This window comes from Haemaphysalis longicornis, unplaced genomic scaffold, assembly GCF_048455015.1.
Source record: "Haemaphysalis longicornis isolate Haplotype H1 unplaced genomic scaffold, Haemaphysalis longicornis Haplotype H1 scaffold_8, whole genome shotgun sequence".
NCBI classification, from domain to species: Eukaryota; Metazoa; Arthropoda; class Arachnida; order Ixodida; family Ixodidae; genus Haemaphysalis; species Haemaphysalis longicornis.
The window spans coordinates 167,267,821-167,281,097 of record NW_027526445.1 but is presented as its reverse complement, the minus strand read 5'-3'; the positions used below and the strand labels follow the sequence as shown (position 1 = coordinate 167,281,097).

Here is a 13,277-nt window from a genome sequence, read left to right as displayed (position 1 = left end):
TTGACAGCCCATCGAGCCCACACAAACCGCAAAGGCACCATCGCCACCACCATCATCAATCGGGCGCACTGCCATCATTGTTTCGTTGCTTCTCGCTGTCAGCGAATGTATGCGTGCTATTTTCTTGCTGCTCACAATGAGCTTCGCCGCTTGGTGCCATTTCACAGCAGCATTTAAAAGAAAAGTTGGGGGTTTTCCAAAGCCAACAACATGTCCGACTCGCACCAGTTCACCAAGAAAAGCTGTACACTACTGGCATTAGCTGAAAGGGCAGCTCTCGATATGGAACGCTTGGAAGACCTCGTTTCGCGAGCACTGCTTTGTGCTGCTGTATAAAGTGGGATGTTTTGTCCGTGAGCGTAGTGCGACGTCTCAACAATTTGATACCCCAGGACGGTTGCTGGCCGCCTGCACAGAGTGGTTCTCGCTATGATCTACACACGAGTCTCACTTCACGATGACATGGTCTTGTGGGTGTCTAAGGAGTGCTGCATAACCACTTTCCTGGACTGCACCGAAGATGACTTGCTGTGTGGGTGACAGCCAGTGAGAAAGAGTCATCCGACGACATTTCAGACATCCCTAATGAGTAATCTGAGACAAAACAGATTATAGCCTCAGTAAAACGATGTTGTGTAGCGAATTATTTTTTTGCGTTCTTCCTATGTTCCGCATTATACGGTAGTTACAGGCCCAATCGGGACATCTGTAACTAGCACTCCCCGATTACTCGCGCCAGCTTCAGCACGTGCCCCTAACGCGTTTCCGTGACAAAGGCCGCAAGTGTTCACTCGGCTTGCCTGTAGTCTGCTTGCAATTGTGAGTTTGGTGGCTTGCGCGAGTAAGCACTGCATGTCGTGCCCCTCTGCCTGCAGGCAAGAAGCAGCAGCAGCCCCAGTCTAGCGACCCGTACCGTCCGCCTCGGATAAGCTTCAAGCGGGCCAGGGTCAACTGGGACGAGACTTCTTCGCTTAGTGAAGAAGGTAGGCAACCAGAACGGGCTGGGTGTCTCTCTCTCTCTCTCTCTCTCTCTCTCTCTCTCTCTCTCTCTCTCTCTCTCTCTCTCTCTCTCTCTCTCTCTCTCTCTCTCTCTCTCTCTCTCTCTCTCTCTCTCTCTCTCTCTCCCCCCCCTCCCTCTCTCCCTCCCTCTCTCCCTCTCCACTTGGCTGCGTTCACTGTCTTGTCAGTGCGCCAGAACAGTCAAAGTTCCTCATATTTTTTGTCTGTTTGTTTCTTTCAAATTGAGCCCTCTTTTGTCTCTGTGGCATTGCGGTACAAAGCGTGATTGCCGCCTCTGTGCGCCTCGGCAGGCCTTCCGTCACGGACGTCGTCCCGGCGCTCCAGCCAGGACCTCCCGCTGGACTTCAAGGCCTGCGACGAGATCCTCCAGTCGCTCGTGCACGACCAGCACTCGTGGCCCTTCCACTGCGCAGTCAGCCGGAGGGTGAGTCGGCCTGCCTTGGCTTCTCTCGGCTCTGGCATATTGAGCTTGATTGTCCTGATCGTCTCTTTCAAGCAGGCACCAAAACCTCTGGGCGCTTATTGATGATTCCATGATGATTTTGTTCAGTTCAACTCGATCATTTCGTTTAATGATGTCAGATCCCCAACAAATTCCCGATGTAGTGCGCATTCAAAATATCTCCCTGAGTTGTGAGCAGGGTCCCTTTCAAAGGTGCCCATCTATTGTACAGTAAAATCTCAATGATACGAATCTCGTGGGACCGTGAAAAATATTTGTATGAACCAACATAGGCCAAACAATTGAGCTCTAAAAAAGTTTTCATTTATTTATTTTCTTCCGCATAAAGAAATCCATAAAGGTTTTTTTTTTTTTTTTTTTTTTTTTTTTTTTTTTTTTTTTATATAAATCTTAGTGTCACCAAGTGCTCCTTTCTGAACTTTTGTTTCACTTGTGGTGCCCATGGAGCGTTTTCGTGCGCGTCGGCATTCCGCACGCAGTTGCAAAGTGCTCGAGACAGCCGGCTGGCTCCGCCGGAGATGTTTAGGCTTAGCGCCCTGGCTGATATTTCATGGGTGCTTCCACGAGCGGCGCAGATGATGTTTAAAGCACCTTGTTCGCCACGTTATTAGCTCATTTACCACATAAGAAACGTCATGTGTGCCTTGAGTGGCATTTTAAAGAGCGGTTAGAAGCAGTCGTTCGAGCGCCCCGCACCACTTCGCGACCGAAGACGACATGTTGCCGTGGCTGGCCGCGCTTAACGCAGCGTGCGGGTGGTTTTGCGGCGGCGTCAGCGCGCCTGTGGAGGGTGCGGCAGATTTCCACGGGCAGAAAACAGCCCGCCCGTTCCTGGAGAAAAAAAGAGCCACAAAGAGGGGAGAGAGAGAGAGCCCCTTTGTCGCCGTCGCTTGCTCGCTCGTATCATCTGCCAGGTTGTGCAGGTGCATTCGTAAGAGCCAAAATGTTGCCCATTGCAAGCAATGCAGTTTCGCCAGGACTCATCAGAAATTCGATGATCCCAGAACCGGATCATCGAAATTCCACTGTACTCTGTCATTCATACCTGACAACCTGATAGAGGCAGTAGTCACACAGTACCATTAGAACTTCATTAGCAGTGTAGGTTATTTATTGTACTGGTGCCTGGCTGATTTTAAGGCCCAGTGCACTAAATTTTTATGTAGGACGAGGTCTGGCCTGGTGCAGGGTTAGGGCTTAAAGGGGTCGTGAAGAGAAAATGCATTTGTCTTTGATTAATTTTGTCTGCTTGAACGACCTTTTATGAACATAAATCCCAAATATTTTCACAATTCATTGCATCTGGAATTTAGGAGGCGCCGTTGAAATTCTCGTTTTGAGGCGCATCGCAAGCGACTATGCGCGCACGGGCGGTCGGCAGCGCAACTAGAATGACGTCATGTGAAGTACATTCCAGAGTTCAACGCAGTTCAATGTTCTTTGTGTATAATATTCTGCAAATCTGCAAACCCAATATTTTAAAAATAATGCCTCCTTTATTCGTTGCCAAAAAACAGTTTTCTATCCACGTGAGCGGTGTTGTGACCGCTTCAGTTGTCTGGCAACCATTGCAGCAGAACTCGGACCTACTGGGTGTTTGTACAGTTTGTAGTCAGTTTCCCTGCCGAATTTCACCTTCTTTTGCCGAATTCTCTTCGGAATTGTATGAAATGGCCCAAGTCCGCTCAAGGAAAAAAAAAAAAAAAAGTGCCCCGTGTGCGATTCGAACTTGCGGCCTCCGGGCCAGCCCAACGTTACGGCCAGCCTAGTCGGACACTTTATCCACTACACTATCGCCGTGGGAAGCGCGCGTGCCGAAAAACTGCTGCATAAAAGCCTCTTCGCATTTGTAACCCAGAAGTCTGTCGTGTTTTCATAAATTCTAATCTACCCAGAGCTTTAACCGCCAACTTACTGTTGAGCGCTTCTGCAGTAAGCCAAAGCGGAGCGTATACAGTCAACAAAACAGCGTTAACAGCATTGTTTATTGCAGGAAACAAGAAAGCAATCGTCGAACTGCGTGATGTTGGGACTCGGCGCTGTATCGCTGCTTGTCGCTAGTTATTCTTGCGCTTGATGAGTGAATAATGAGTGGGTTTTAAGTTCCGACTACTCGAAGTTCCTTCGATAAACGTGTTTATGTAATAAACTCTCATTTTAAGCGTTCGGTCATGTATCTCGTCAGGTCAGAAGTTTCACGTTCGCGCAACTCACATTACAGGCTACGTGAGACAGACGTCGGCAAACTTGTGCAAGAATATCGGCTAGCAAAACGACAGTTTAGACTCGTGGAAAGCAGCGTAAACAGTTTACGAATGCCCAGTTTAGATTAAACGTGGTTACTTCTGCCTGCGCCACTCGCCGGTGTTGTTGACTGAAAGTTCGACCATGTTGATCAGTCGTATCAGAGATCAGACGTCTCCCGTTCAGTTGCAGGACGAGTTTCATCATGGCGCCGATGTTGTAGCTTTATCTGACCCTTTGCAAGCCCGCCCTATGCCGACATATTGTGCAGACGAGGGAGAACTGTGATTGGCTGCTTACTGACTTACTGAAACGTCACTTCACGAGTTGAGGAGGAAAGCCTCGGTGAAACCGTAACCGCATTTATTTACCTATTTCCCGATATCGGACGACGAAACGGGTATGCATTGTTTGTTTATCAAGGCTCCACGGTTATAAGCGCACACACAACACAGTTTTTTTGAAAATCTCTTCACGACCCCTTTAAGTTCAGCATATAATGTTGTTGCGCTAAATGTTCACAAGGGTGCGCTTGCATTTCCACCACGAAGTTATGAATTGTGGAAGTGCACAGGAAAGCCCTAAAATTTGAGCTGCCGCATGCATTGTTTATATTGCTGGGAGTGTTGTGCACATTGGCCTGTACCCTTTTAATTTTCGCACATTGTTGCTAGTTTTGCTACGGTTCCCCAAACTTGTGAAGTGGCTTGCTGACATATTGCAAGCAGTGGGCAAGTCACAAACAGGGGTGAGACAGCTGCGCATATTGCGCAGTTTTTATACAAATTCGTTTTCCTGCGCCAGGCTGCTCCAAAAGCTTGAAAATTGCAAAAATTGCTCCAAACTGCTCTGAAAGAGTATGAGAGCCAGGGATTTTATTAATGCTCCCGTCAGTTTCAGTGGGGGAAAATGCCTACTGACAGCATAATTTTCCAGCACCTTGAAGGTGATGCTGTTTGTAAGGGTTTAATTGATTGATCATTCAAAATTGTCCACGGGATAGTTTTTTCGAAAGTCACAGTGTCGGGTTGCACATGTTATATTGTGCGAATTTTTAAACTTTTCCCATATAAAGTTTTCACAAACTACTTGTGCAAGTTTATTTTAAAATGGCAATTTTGGGAGCGCCGCATCTCCAGAACGACAATACTGGCCGCCGCTGCCATCGTGGTGCGGTGAAGATTGGAAAACATGGCCGCTGGGCGAAGCAGTTTGTCGTGGTTCAGGCAGAGTGCTCTTCGCCGATTTCCACCGCGGTTTTGGTTATGGGGGAGGCCGGGTTTACGGTTGACCTGCTGCGGGAAGTTACGCGACTCGAAAGACGGGGGTTCATCCAAAACAACGGGGTACCCACGATATCGCCGTGTTTCAGCCTTGTTTGTGAGGCGCGATGCGTGCTTGAAGTGAAATTTGGGACTCGTTGCGGCGTTATAAAACGGCGAGTTTTTGTGAGCTTGCGAGCGGCGGGAGGTGGACGATGGACACTGCAGAAGTGGCGGCGCAGGCTGCATCACCGATAGCGGGACGGGCTATTATCGCATGCTAGTAATAATGATTCATCTATCTGAATTGAAATTTAATGCCAAAAGGGAGGTGAATAAACATACCAATACTCTTAATTACGATTGGGGCTTGAAATGGGAGGGCTGGTGGGGTGCGACGACTGTCACTTCGCTTTGCGCAACTTTTGCCGTGGCTCTCAGTTGTGCGTAACGCCGAGTCTGGGATTACAAAAATAACAACTGCGGCATTCACGGGATAATAAAAATCCCTTAAAATTGCTTAGTTTTTCAGTTTGATATTTTCAACGGAACTCCACGTTATCTATCTATACATAATAGAGCCCAAGAATGTAAAAATGGTTTGAAAAGGTAGTGTAGTTGGTTCCTTGTGATACTCAGGTAGAAAAAACTTTATTGAAAGGCTGTTTCAGTGTTATGTATGTTCAAAACCGATTAAAAAGCGCACTCCTTCCCCCCTAGTGGCGAAAAATTTGATTTTTTAGGCTCCTAATGCGACATAATAAATGTCTTTCTTCTGCTCCGAATCAAGGTTCTTCTGCTCCAAAATCGAAATTTCGCTGCTCCAAAAGCTGCTCCCAAATCTGGTTCAGCTGTCTCCCCCCTGCACAAACCCGCTTGCTATTGACCTTTCAGCACAACCTGAATGCCTCTGGTATGCCACGTAGCTTTTGTACGCGTTCAGCGTGGCTAACGGCACCCCCGTTCTGCCTTTATTTCCCCGCAGGACGTTCCGGACTACTACGACGTGATCCGTCGGCCCATGGACCTGGGCAAGATCCGGGGCAAGCTGAGCGGCATGGAGTACCGCACCACCAAGGAGTTCGTCGCCGACATCTACCTCATCTTCCAGAACTGCAGCGTGTACAACCGGCCGGGCTCGCCCGAGCACTCGGCGGGGGTCTCACTCCTGGGCACCTTCGAGCGCCTCCTCGCGCACCATGGGCTCGGCCAGTTCCCGCACGCACCCTGCTTTGAGGACGACGAGAGCCCCCCTCCCAAGCGGACGTCGCAGCGCGCATCGAAGAGGCAGCACTGCTGCGACGACAGCGATGATGAAGAGCAACACCACGGCAGCAAGCGAGGCGCAGCCAGCAAGTCTTCTTCGAAGGGCTCCGCATCGTCCGCTCGGAGCAGCAGGCGGCAGACGCGCTGACTTCTCGTGTGTCGTTCCTGCTCGTTGCGCAACCACCTCCCCCTCTTTCGTTCTCGCCCATTTAAATTGGTGGTAACACAAGCCGTGCCGGTCTCGCGTGCCCTCTCTTTGGCGCTGTACCTTTTTCTTCCGGCTTGCACAAGCCGCCATCTTGCTTAGTGCCGTCTGTTAAAAAGCAAAGGAGAGAGAAGGCGTTAGGCTTAGCGAAGAGAGGGCAGGAGTGGGCATCATTTGCTGCTCACTAAACAACTCCATGAAACTTTGGGATCGTTGTTCTAAAAGCTCGGCGAGCTGTTCCTCTTTCGTTGTACGTGAAGTGGGACGCTGATGATACTTGAGAACCGAAAGAGGTGAATGGAAACAGGATTCTGCGGAAACCTCGAATTCTCTCTGCCCTTGTTGGTTCTTTGAGTGTCGTGCCGCATCTGATTGCCGAAACACTGAGTCATCCTTCTTTTCCGGTGAAAAATTGACCTGCTGAATTGCCTGCTTTCATTCTGGAAGAGTGCGAAAAGCTTCAGGGTAGTGCTTGGTGTATTTTGAGAAATACAGCAACACTGGTCTTCTGAAAAAGACGCATCCTTACGTTGCATCCTTAGGTACATAACACATTGTCAGCTTTCTTTTCCTTGTTTGTTACACGTTACATATGTAGCAATGAAGCGCTTGTATTATTTCAACATGTTGCATGTGTTCTTTCCTTAGTGGCGTCTGTACCCACATACATCATTCTTGCAAAGTGTCCATTGTATTGTGTACGTTCTTCTGTTACTATAAACTTCCTTTCAAAATTTCTTGCTCTTCCATTTTGCTGCAATGGAAGAAGACGAGCCTTGCCGAAACATACGGTCACTGCAACGTCTATTTTTGCTGGTAGTTTTTCTAGCTGTGATGAGCACAGTTAACTCGTAAGGCTAGCTGCGGAAGATATAGCATTTTTACTGGCCACGATTTCGGAGCTGTGGTAAGGTTCACACCTGTTTAGCACTGACCATTTCATCTTGGGAGCATTGTGGCAGTGCAGTGGGTCTCGGGGAGTCTTGTGTGAGCTTCTGTCCTTTGCAAAGTGATCATCAGTGTCGACTGACCATTGGAGAAGAAGATTCTTGTACAGCATCGAGGAAAGTCTTTAGGGGTACCCAAAATTCTTGCGGTAATTGCAGCTGGTGTAAAGTTTTGCTGCACAGGCACTTGGCTTGAATTATTTGCTAATTAGGCAGAGTGATTACTTGGCCAATGGCTGCTTGAAAGCGTGGTGGTAGTTGTAGTTACTCTTAAAAGCAATTTGAGGTAAAGATTTTATAAGGACCTAGCACATTCACTCTAAGGACACCTCTGCACTAATTCAACAACGTCTTTGCAAGCACTAGGGCTTGCTGCTAGCTTTAGAGAGTATCGGGTTGATAGCTAAGTGCTGATTGGTTGTGGTTTGTAAAGGCAGTGATGGTTTTTCTGTAAGCTAGGTGGTCCTCTTTCCGAAAGAACCTCCGCGTGAAGTGCGAAAAGTGTAAAGCTTGCGAGAGCGTGGTGTTTTCTGGAAGAGTGTCAACTGTGACCCAGTTGAAATGGGACGCTTTTTGCGTGTGATATTTTAGCAAAGTCTGATCGTTCTTTCGCTTTCCGATTCGAGAGGGTGCGGCAGAGCGATGTGAATGCGTGTTTTGTCACTTGTCCGTGGGTGTTTGCTCGGCGAGAAAGATTCAGAGTCGACTCATTTTGAATGCAGTGTCGTAATGCCCTTTAATGAGACGATGTTGTATATCTTACATTCATGCAAAAGGTGTGTGCGAATGAAAAAAAAACGGAGGTAAGACGGGAGTTCCGTGTTCCATCACAGTGCTCTGGTTTGCAGCGGATGGCCTAGTGTCGACGAAAGACTCCCATAACCTCAATGTCGGCTGACATTTCCCAGCCTACCAAAGCCGGAAGAACGCGTTCTCGTTCATTTTTCGGACTACGCTTTTTCTCGAAGCAAAGTGAACCTTGGCGTGTTCTGTGACTTTCAGGCACCTTTTTTTTTTCACTGGGAGAACTACACTTCCCTTAAAGCGTAGTTGAACTAGCTAGGGAGCCGTTAACCCTTTTTCCCTACAACCACTGGCTTGGACGTGTTCTTTGTACGGGTGCCTCGCCCCAAGGTTAGGTTGTGTGCACGAGTGCTTCGAGACCACCGCGCATTGGTCAGTGGATGCCCTTGACTGCGCACTTCACGACTGCATCCTTGAGCAACTCTGGGGCCCGGAGGCGACCACGGCCGACTAGCTACCGCTGTATACACTTGCCACCATCATAGGAAGTGAAATAAAGTGACGCACATTTTTTGTGCGAGACTGCAATCATGGGTGTGGCCTCAATTTCACCCGTGAACTTCATGAAATGGGGACGATGCCACGCGGACTCTGTGGCACTCCACAACAGTTGGTGAGGTGCTGGCAGATTTCTGGGCTGATTCACATTGGTAATACAACACAGTGCACTTCTCTCGAGTTGTGCACTCAAGTAGTCCACTCAAGTGGCACCATCTGAAAACATCTGTTCTATCAGCCCACGTCCCAAAATACAAGATACCTGCCGCAATGGCTCAGTTGCTTATTAAACATTGTGCTGCTGTGCCCAAGGACATGAGTTCGATATCGGTTGCAGTGGCTGCTTTTATGATAGAAGCAAAAAGTGTCGAGGTTTTGGCGCTAAGCTACCCAGGTGGTCAACTTAATCCTTAGCCCTGCAGAATTGCTTGGGTTTGGGCGAGTTGGTTTTCCATATCGACTTGAAATTTCAGCTTGAACAAAAAAACGACAGGACCCTCCCCTATGGTGTGCTTCACGGCTCCAGCGTAGCTTCGGCACATAAAACCCCACAATCAACCGTGATGTTAGGTGACATAGTGCGGCTTCTTTACACAGCAATTATTGGGCTCGGTTTCAACTCTGCTGTAAGATGTTGCTGAACGGACAAGTGAAACATCCATTGAATGTGTGACAAACACATTAATAATAAAAACTTCAAAATGGCAGTACGCAGTGTCGTCAGATCTCGTCTCGCAATGAACCGCATTGCAGTAACAGCATTCACTTCGGTAGACACTCCCCCAGGCCCAAATTTGGTACTTGTAAAACTTCGCACTAAGTTGACATTGACGAAGATGGACAGCGAGACAAGGTGCACACATAAGAAAGCGCAGCTAACGACACATTATTCTCCAACCCTATTGGAAAACGTTATAAATGTAAACAAAAAAAAACACTTAAAGCCACCACACAAAACCCTATCCGTGTTGAATTCTTAATAGTTGTAATCGTCGCCTCTTTTTCTCGCGGTCTCACTCACAGCTTGTTAAACGTGCCTGCCTCCTCCTCTCACTCAGTGTGCATCCTTTTTCTTCGTCACTGTCAGCTTAGCGCAGAGTTTTAGAAGTAGTAATGTACCAACTAGCCCTGAAGCGAGCTCTCGTCAAATTTGGTGTTCCAAATCGCGAAGAGCTGCCTGTGTGGAATTATGACAAAAACTGGTGTGCATTTCCAACTTGACTACGGAATGATGCCTTAAGCCATCTATGCTTTGGCCTTGTTGGCCTCAGTTGTGTGCTAACAGCACTCGACTAATCAGAGTAGCGGTGTGGCGGTACCACTTTTATACCAATGACCCATAATTACCACAAGGTTCCCCTTTTTCTTTTTTTCTTTTTTTTTTTTGTCATGAACTTGCATGCTGAGCTTTTTCGATTGTCAGTTTTGGACTCGGCAGGTTTTTTAATTACTTGAAGGAATGCTGTATGGCTTCTCCGACTGGTGCATTCCATTTGGAAATCGAAGTAGTTTTCTGCCTTTCAAGCTGGGTTTGGCAGGCAGTGCCGTTAGTTGTCTTACTGCACTTATCTCTGACTTGGACAGAAGAAATCTATGCGACATCTAATCAGATAATGTCTTCCAGAAGACCTGCTATGCCACCGTGAACATCTCTGCTGCTTTACTAGAGTGTAACTACATCTGGCCATTGCCAGTGGGGAACGATACATTGCAACAGTCTCTAGGTCTCAATTCGCCTGTCCTGAATAGTGTGGGCAGCCCAGGGCAGCTCTCGAGATACATTACATAAAAAAAAGAATTGGTCCAGCTTGCATTACACTCGGTTACAACTCGGGAACGACACCACCTCATGTAGTGTATCACTCCGCCAAAGCGCCGAACCCGTGACGTCAGTGCACGCGCGTTTTGAAAGGGGTTTGCTATGAATGCGTGATATCGCCTGCCTTATCTCACGCAGTTTGTTTGTCGTCACTGGAGTCGTTTATAAGCATATTAAGTCCAAAAAATCACGGGAACGGCTCACGCCATGTGCAAAATACTCCCAGTAACGCCCTACTTGTGCCACGCGGAGAAACATCCGGCTACAGTGATGAGGCACAGCGGCAACTTCCGGTGCCGTTGTTAAGTTGTCACCGAGTGTAGTGATGCAAGGCTGGAAAAACTGTGAAGCTGGGTGTTCGCCTAGCTTCTTCTGGTTTTGCTACGCTGCTAAGCCTTGTTAGGTTTTGTGATGTTCTTGCTAGGCTAGGCTAAGTGTTGAGGGGTGAGGCCAAGTTTATCTGGATTTTACGAGGCTGTTTTGGTCGGTACCCAACACTGACAGCGATCCCAGGGAAGGAAGAAGCTAGGTCGACCCCCAGATTCACTCTTTCCGCAGCCTTGCACGGCTAGTGCACGCTGCACTAATCTTTTTGTGTTTTAGTAGCCAGGACTATAGTAGGGGGTGCGCATACACATATGCCTCTTGTGCTCGCACTCGAGCAGGTGTAAAGGCGGGCTTCCCTATTTACACACTCTGCAGTGGTGCACCTCACAGGCGGTGCAATTTTTTTTTTGCTAACGCCACCGGACCAAGCTCAAGCTGAAACAGCTCTGCTAAGAAATACGGAGCTGCTGTGGGCAGTCCAAAATGACAAATGAAGGGAATCGTCTATTATGTTACAGGAATGCAAGATGTGTTGAAATGTGAACTAGGGTGACTTGTAGCTTGACAGCTCGCAGGCGTACCTTCTGCTGTGGCAACTGCCTCATGCCAGCATTAGCAGTACTGTCTATGACAACTCGGCAACCCTGCCGACATATTTGCAGTGCATCGACATGACTGGCTGACTGTCTCCACTCGGTTACAACATTCGCCTCGTTTGATCTTCCCTTGTATCGCTCACTCCCACGGGACACTAGGTGACAAGTTTCACATCACTGAGCGACTCATCACTGTGGTCACTCCCACAAGGCACTCGACTGATTTCACAACACCAGGGCACTCGGTGACAAGTTTCACATCGCAGAGTGATTCTTCATCACCGTGATCACTCCTCTGATGCACTCGATAGATTTCACACCGCTGAGTTCGATTTTCCGTGGTCATAATCACTTGCACGAGGCACTCATAGACATCACCGCGTTGTATCCTTGGTCGCCTTGATCACTCCCACCAGGCGGGGACAGAAGAAGGCCTGAGTGTTCACTTCGTGCCACAGGAGCCTCATGTCTTGCGGGCCGAGTTCGTGCGACGTGATCCTGCCCTCGCGCGTGAAGGCACAACTCGCCCTGGCCGGAGTCACTCGCGGCTTCAGGGTGATCCCCGGATGCTCAACAGTGCGCAAGCCAGCCTTGAGCCGACAGAAGCCGGTCACGTAGGCGTCCTCGATGAAGAACGTGGGCGTCGCCTGGGACGCCTCGTAGAGCCTTCGCGCCGAGGATTGCGAGAAGGCGTAGGCGAAGCCCCCGCAATAGCGGGGAAAGAGTTCTCCGGGCAGCTGCTCCCGGGGCACGCAGTACTTGAGGTAGCGCCGGGGCAGGGGCCCCTCGCCGTGCCGGAGGATGCGGCGCACGGGGTTGGCACGGCACAGGATGGCGTCCTCCATGTTCGTCCCGTACAGGGCTGCGAGGACAAGTTTAACATTGTTTAGCATACGTATGTGATTTTTAAATGCAGAGCATTTCTTTAACTCACATGTAGCGTCCGATGTTCGTCCGCAACAGCTCAGCGCGCAGGCGCGCCCTCTCCTCCTCTCCCGCATCACGCTACCCTCCTCGCTCTCAACAACAGGTCCGCACCCCTCCCCCTACACTATATAAAAAAATAATACTTACTGGCGCCAGGTTTCGACCCCACGACTCTGCGGGCGGAACGCAAGGTACATCCACTGCGCCACAAAGCCGACACAGAATGGACGGCTACGAACGCGCCTTATATCCTTGACTCATTCAAACTACGTCAAGAAGCTGCTGATACAACGCATTCACTACCCGTGGGCGGAACGCGAGATACATGGTGCTCTTCCCACTGCGCCACAAAACCACGAACGCGCCTTATATCCTTGACTCATTCAAACTACGTCAAGAAGCTGCTGATACAACGCATTCACTACCATCAACTCCCCAAACACTAAACGTTAACGCAATACACCCACCCCCTATGCGACGCATTTACTCGAGTCCCCCTCGCGGGGAGATGGGCCCTTTTTGTTATTGTGAGAAAGCAATAAATGCCAGATTACGCAGAAGTCCTGCACCGAAGTGTGGTTCCAAAAATGGGTGGCAGCACAGGGAATAAAAGAGTACAGAAAATCGGGTGGATTTAGGTCTGGGTGAGGCTCCTGAAATATCAGGAGCCTTAGGTCTAGGATTCGAACCCAGGGCCTACAGGAAGCGCGTGCCTCCTGTAGGCCCTGGGTTCAACTACAGTACCGTAGTCGAAAGCCGGACCTGATGAATGCGTCACGGCTTTCAGGTTAAAGAAGCGGGTCAGAGACTTGTACCGAGGTCTGCACAAGAAATTTCAGCGAAATAAAAATTTCACCATCTCCCCGCAGGGGAACCCTGAGTAGTATGCTAAGCATCCA

At 49.0% G+C, this 13,277-nt stretch overlaps 2 protein-coding genes across 6 annotated transcripts in view; one reads left to right on the top strand and one right to left on the bottom strand.

The window, feature by feature from the left end:
- The window catches only part of Acf (ATP-dependent chromatin assembly factor large subunit), a 57,201-nt gene extending 48,462 nt beyond the window's left edge, over positions 1 to 8,739 (top strand). For both annotated transcript variants that reach the window (XM_077680690.1, XM_077680691.1), the window contains 3 exons: positions 876 to 983; positions 1,311 to 1,444; positions 5,975 to 8,739. In XM_077680690.1, coding sequence (XP_077536816.1) covers positions 876 to 983; positions 1,311 to 1,444; positions 5,975 to 6,403 — 671 coding nt within the window. In that variant the 3' untranslated portion in view covers positions 6,404 to 8,739. The remainder of the gene's footprint in view (positions 1 to 875; positions 984 to 1,310; positions 1,445 to 5,974) is intronic.
- Positions 8,733 to 13,277, bottom strand: part of LOC144149155 (beta-1,3-galactosyltransferase 1-like) — a 41,322-nt gene continuing 36,777 nt past the window's right edge. For all 4 annotated transcript variants that reach the window (XM_077680694.1, XM_077680692.1, XM_077680693.1 and 1 more), the window contains one exon: positions 8,733 to 12,313. In XM_077680694.1, coding sequence (XP_077536820.1) covers positions 11,826 to 12,313 — 488 coding nt within the window. In that variant the 3' untranslated portion in view covers positions 8,733 to 11,825. The remainder of the gene's footprint in view (positions 12,314 to 13,277) is intronic.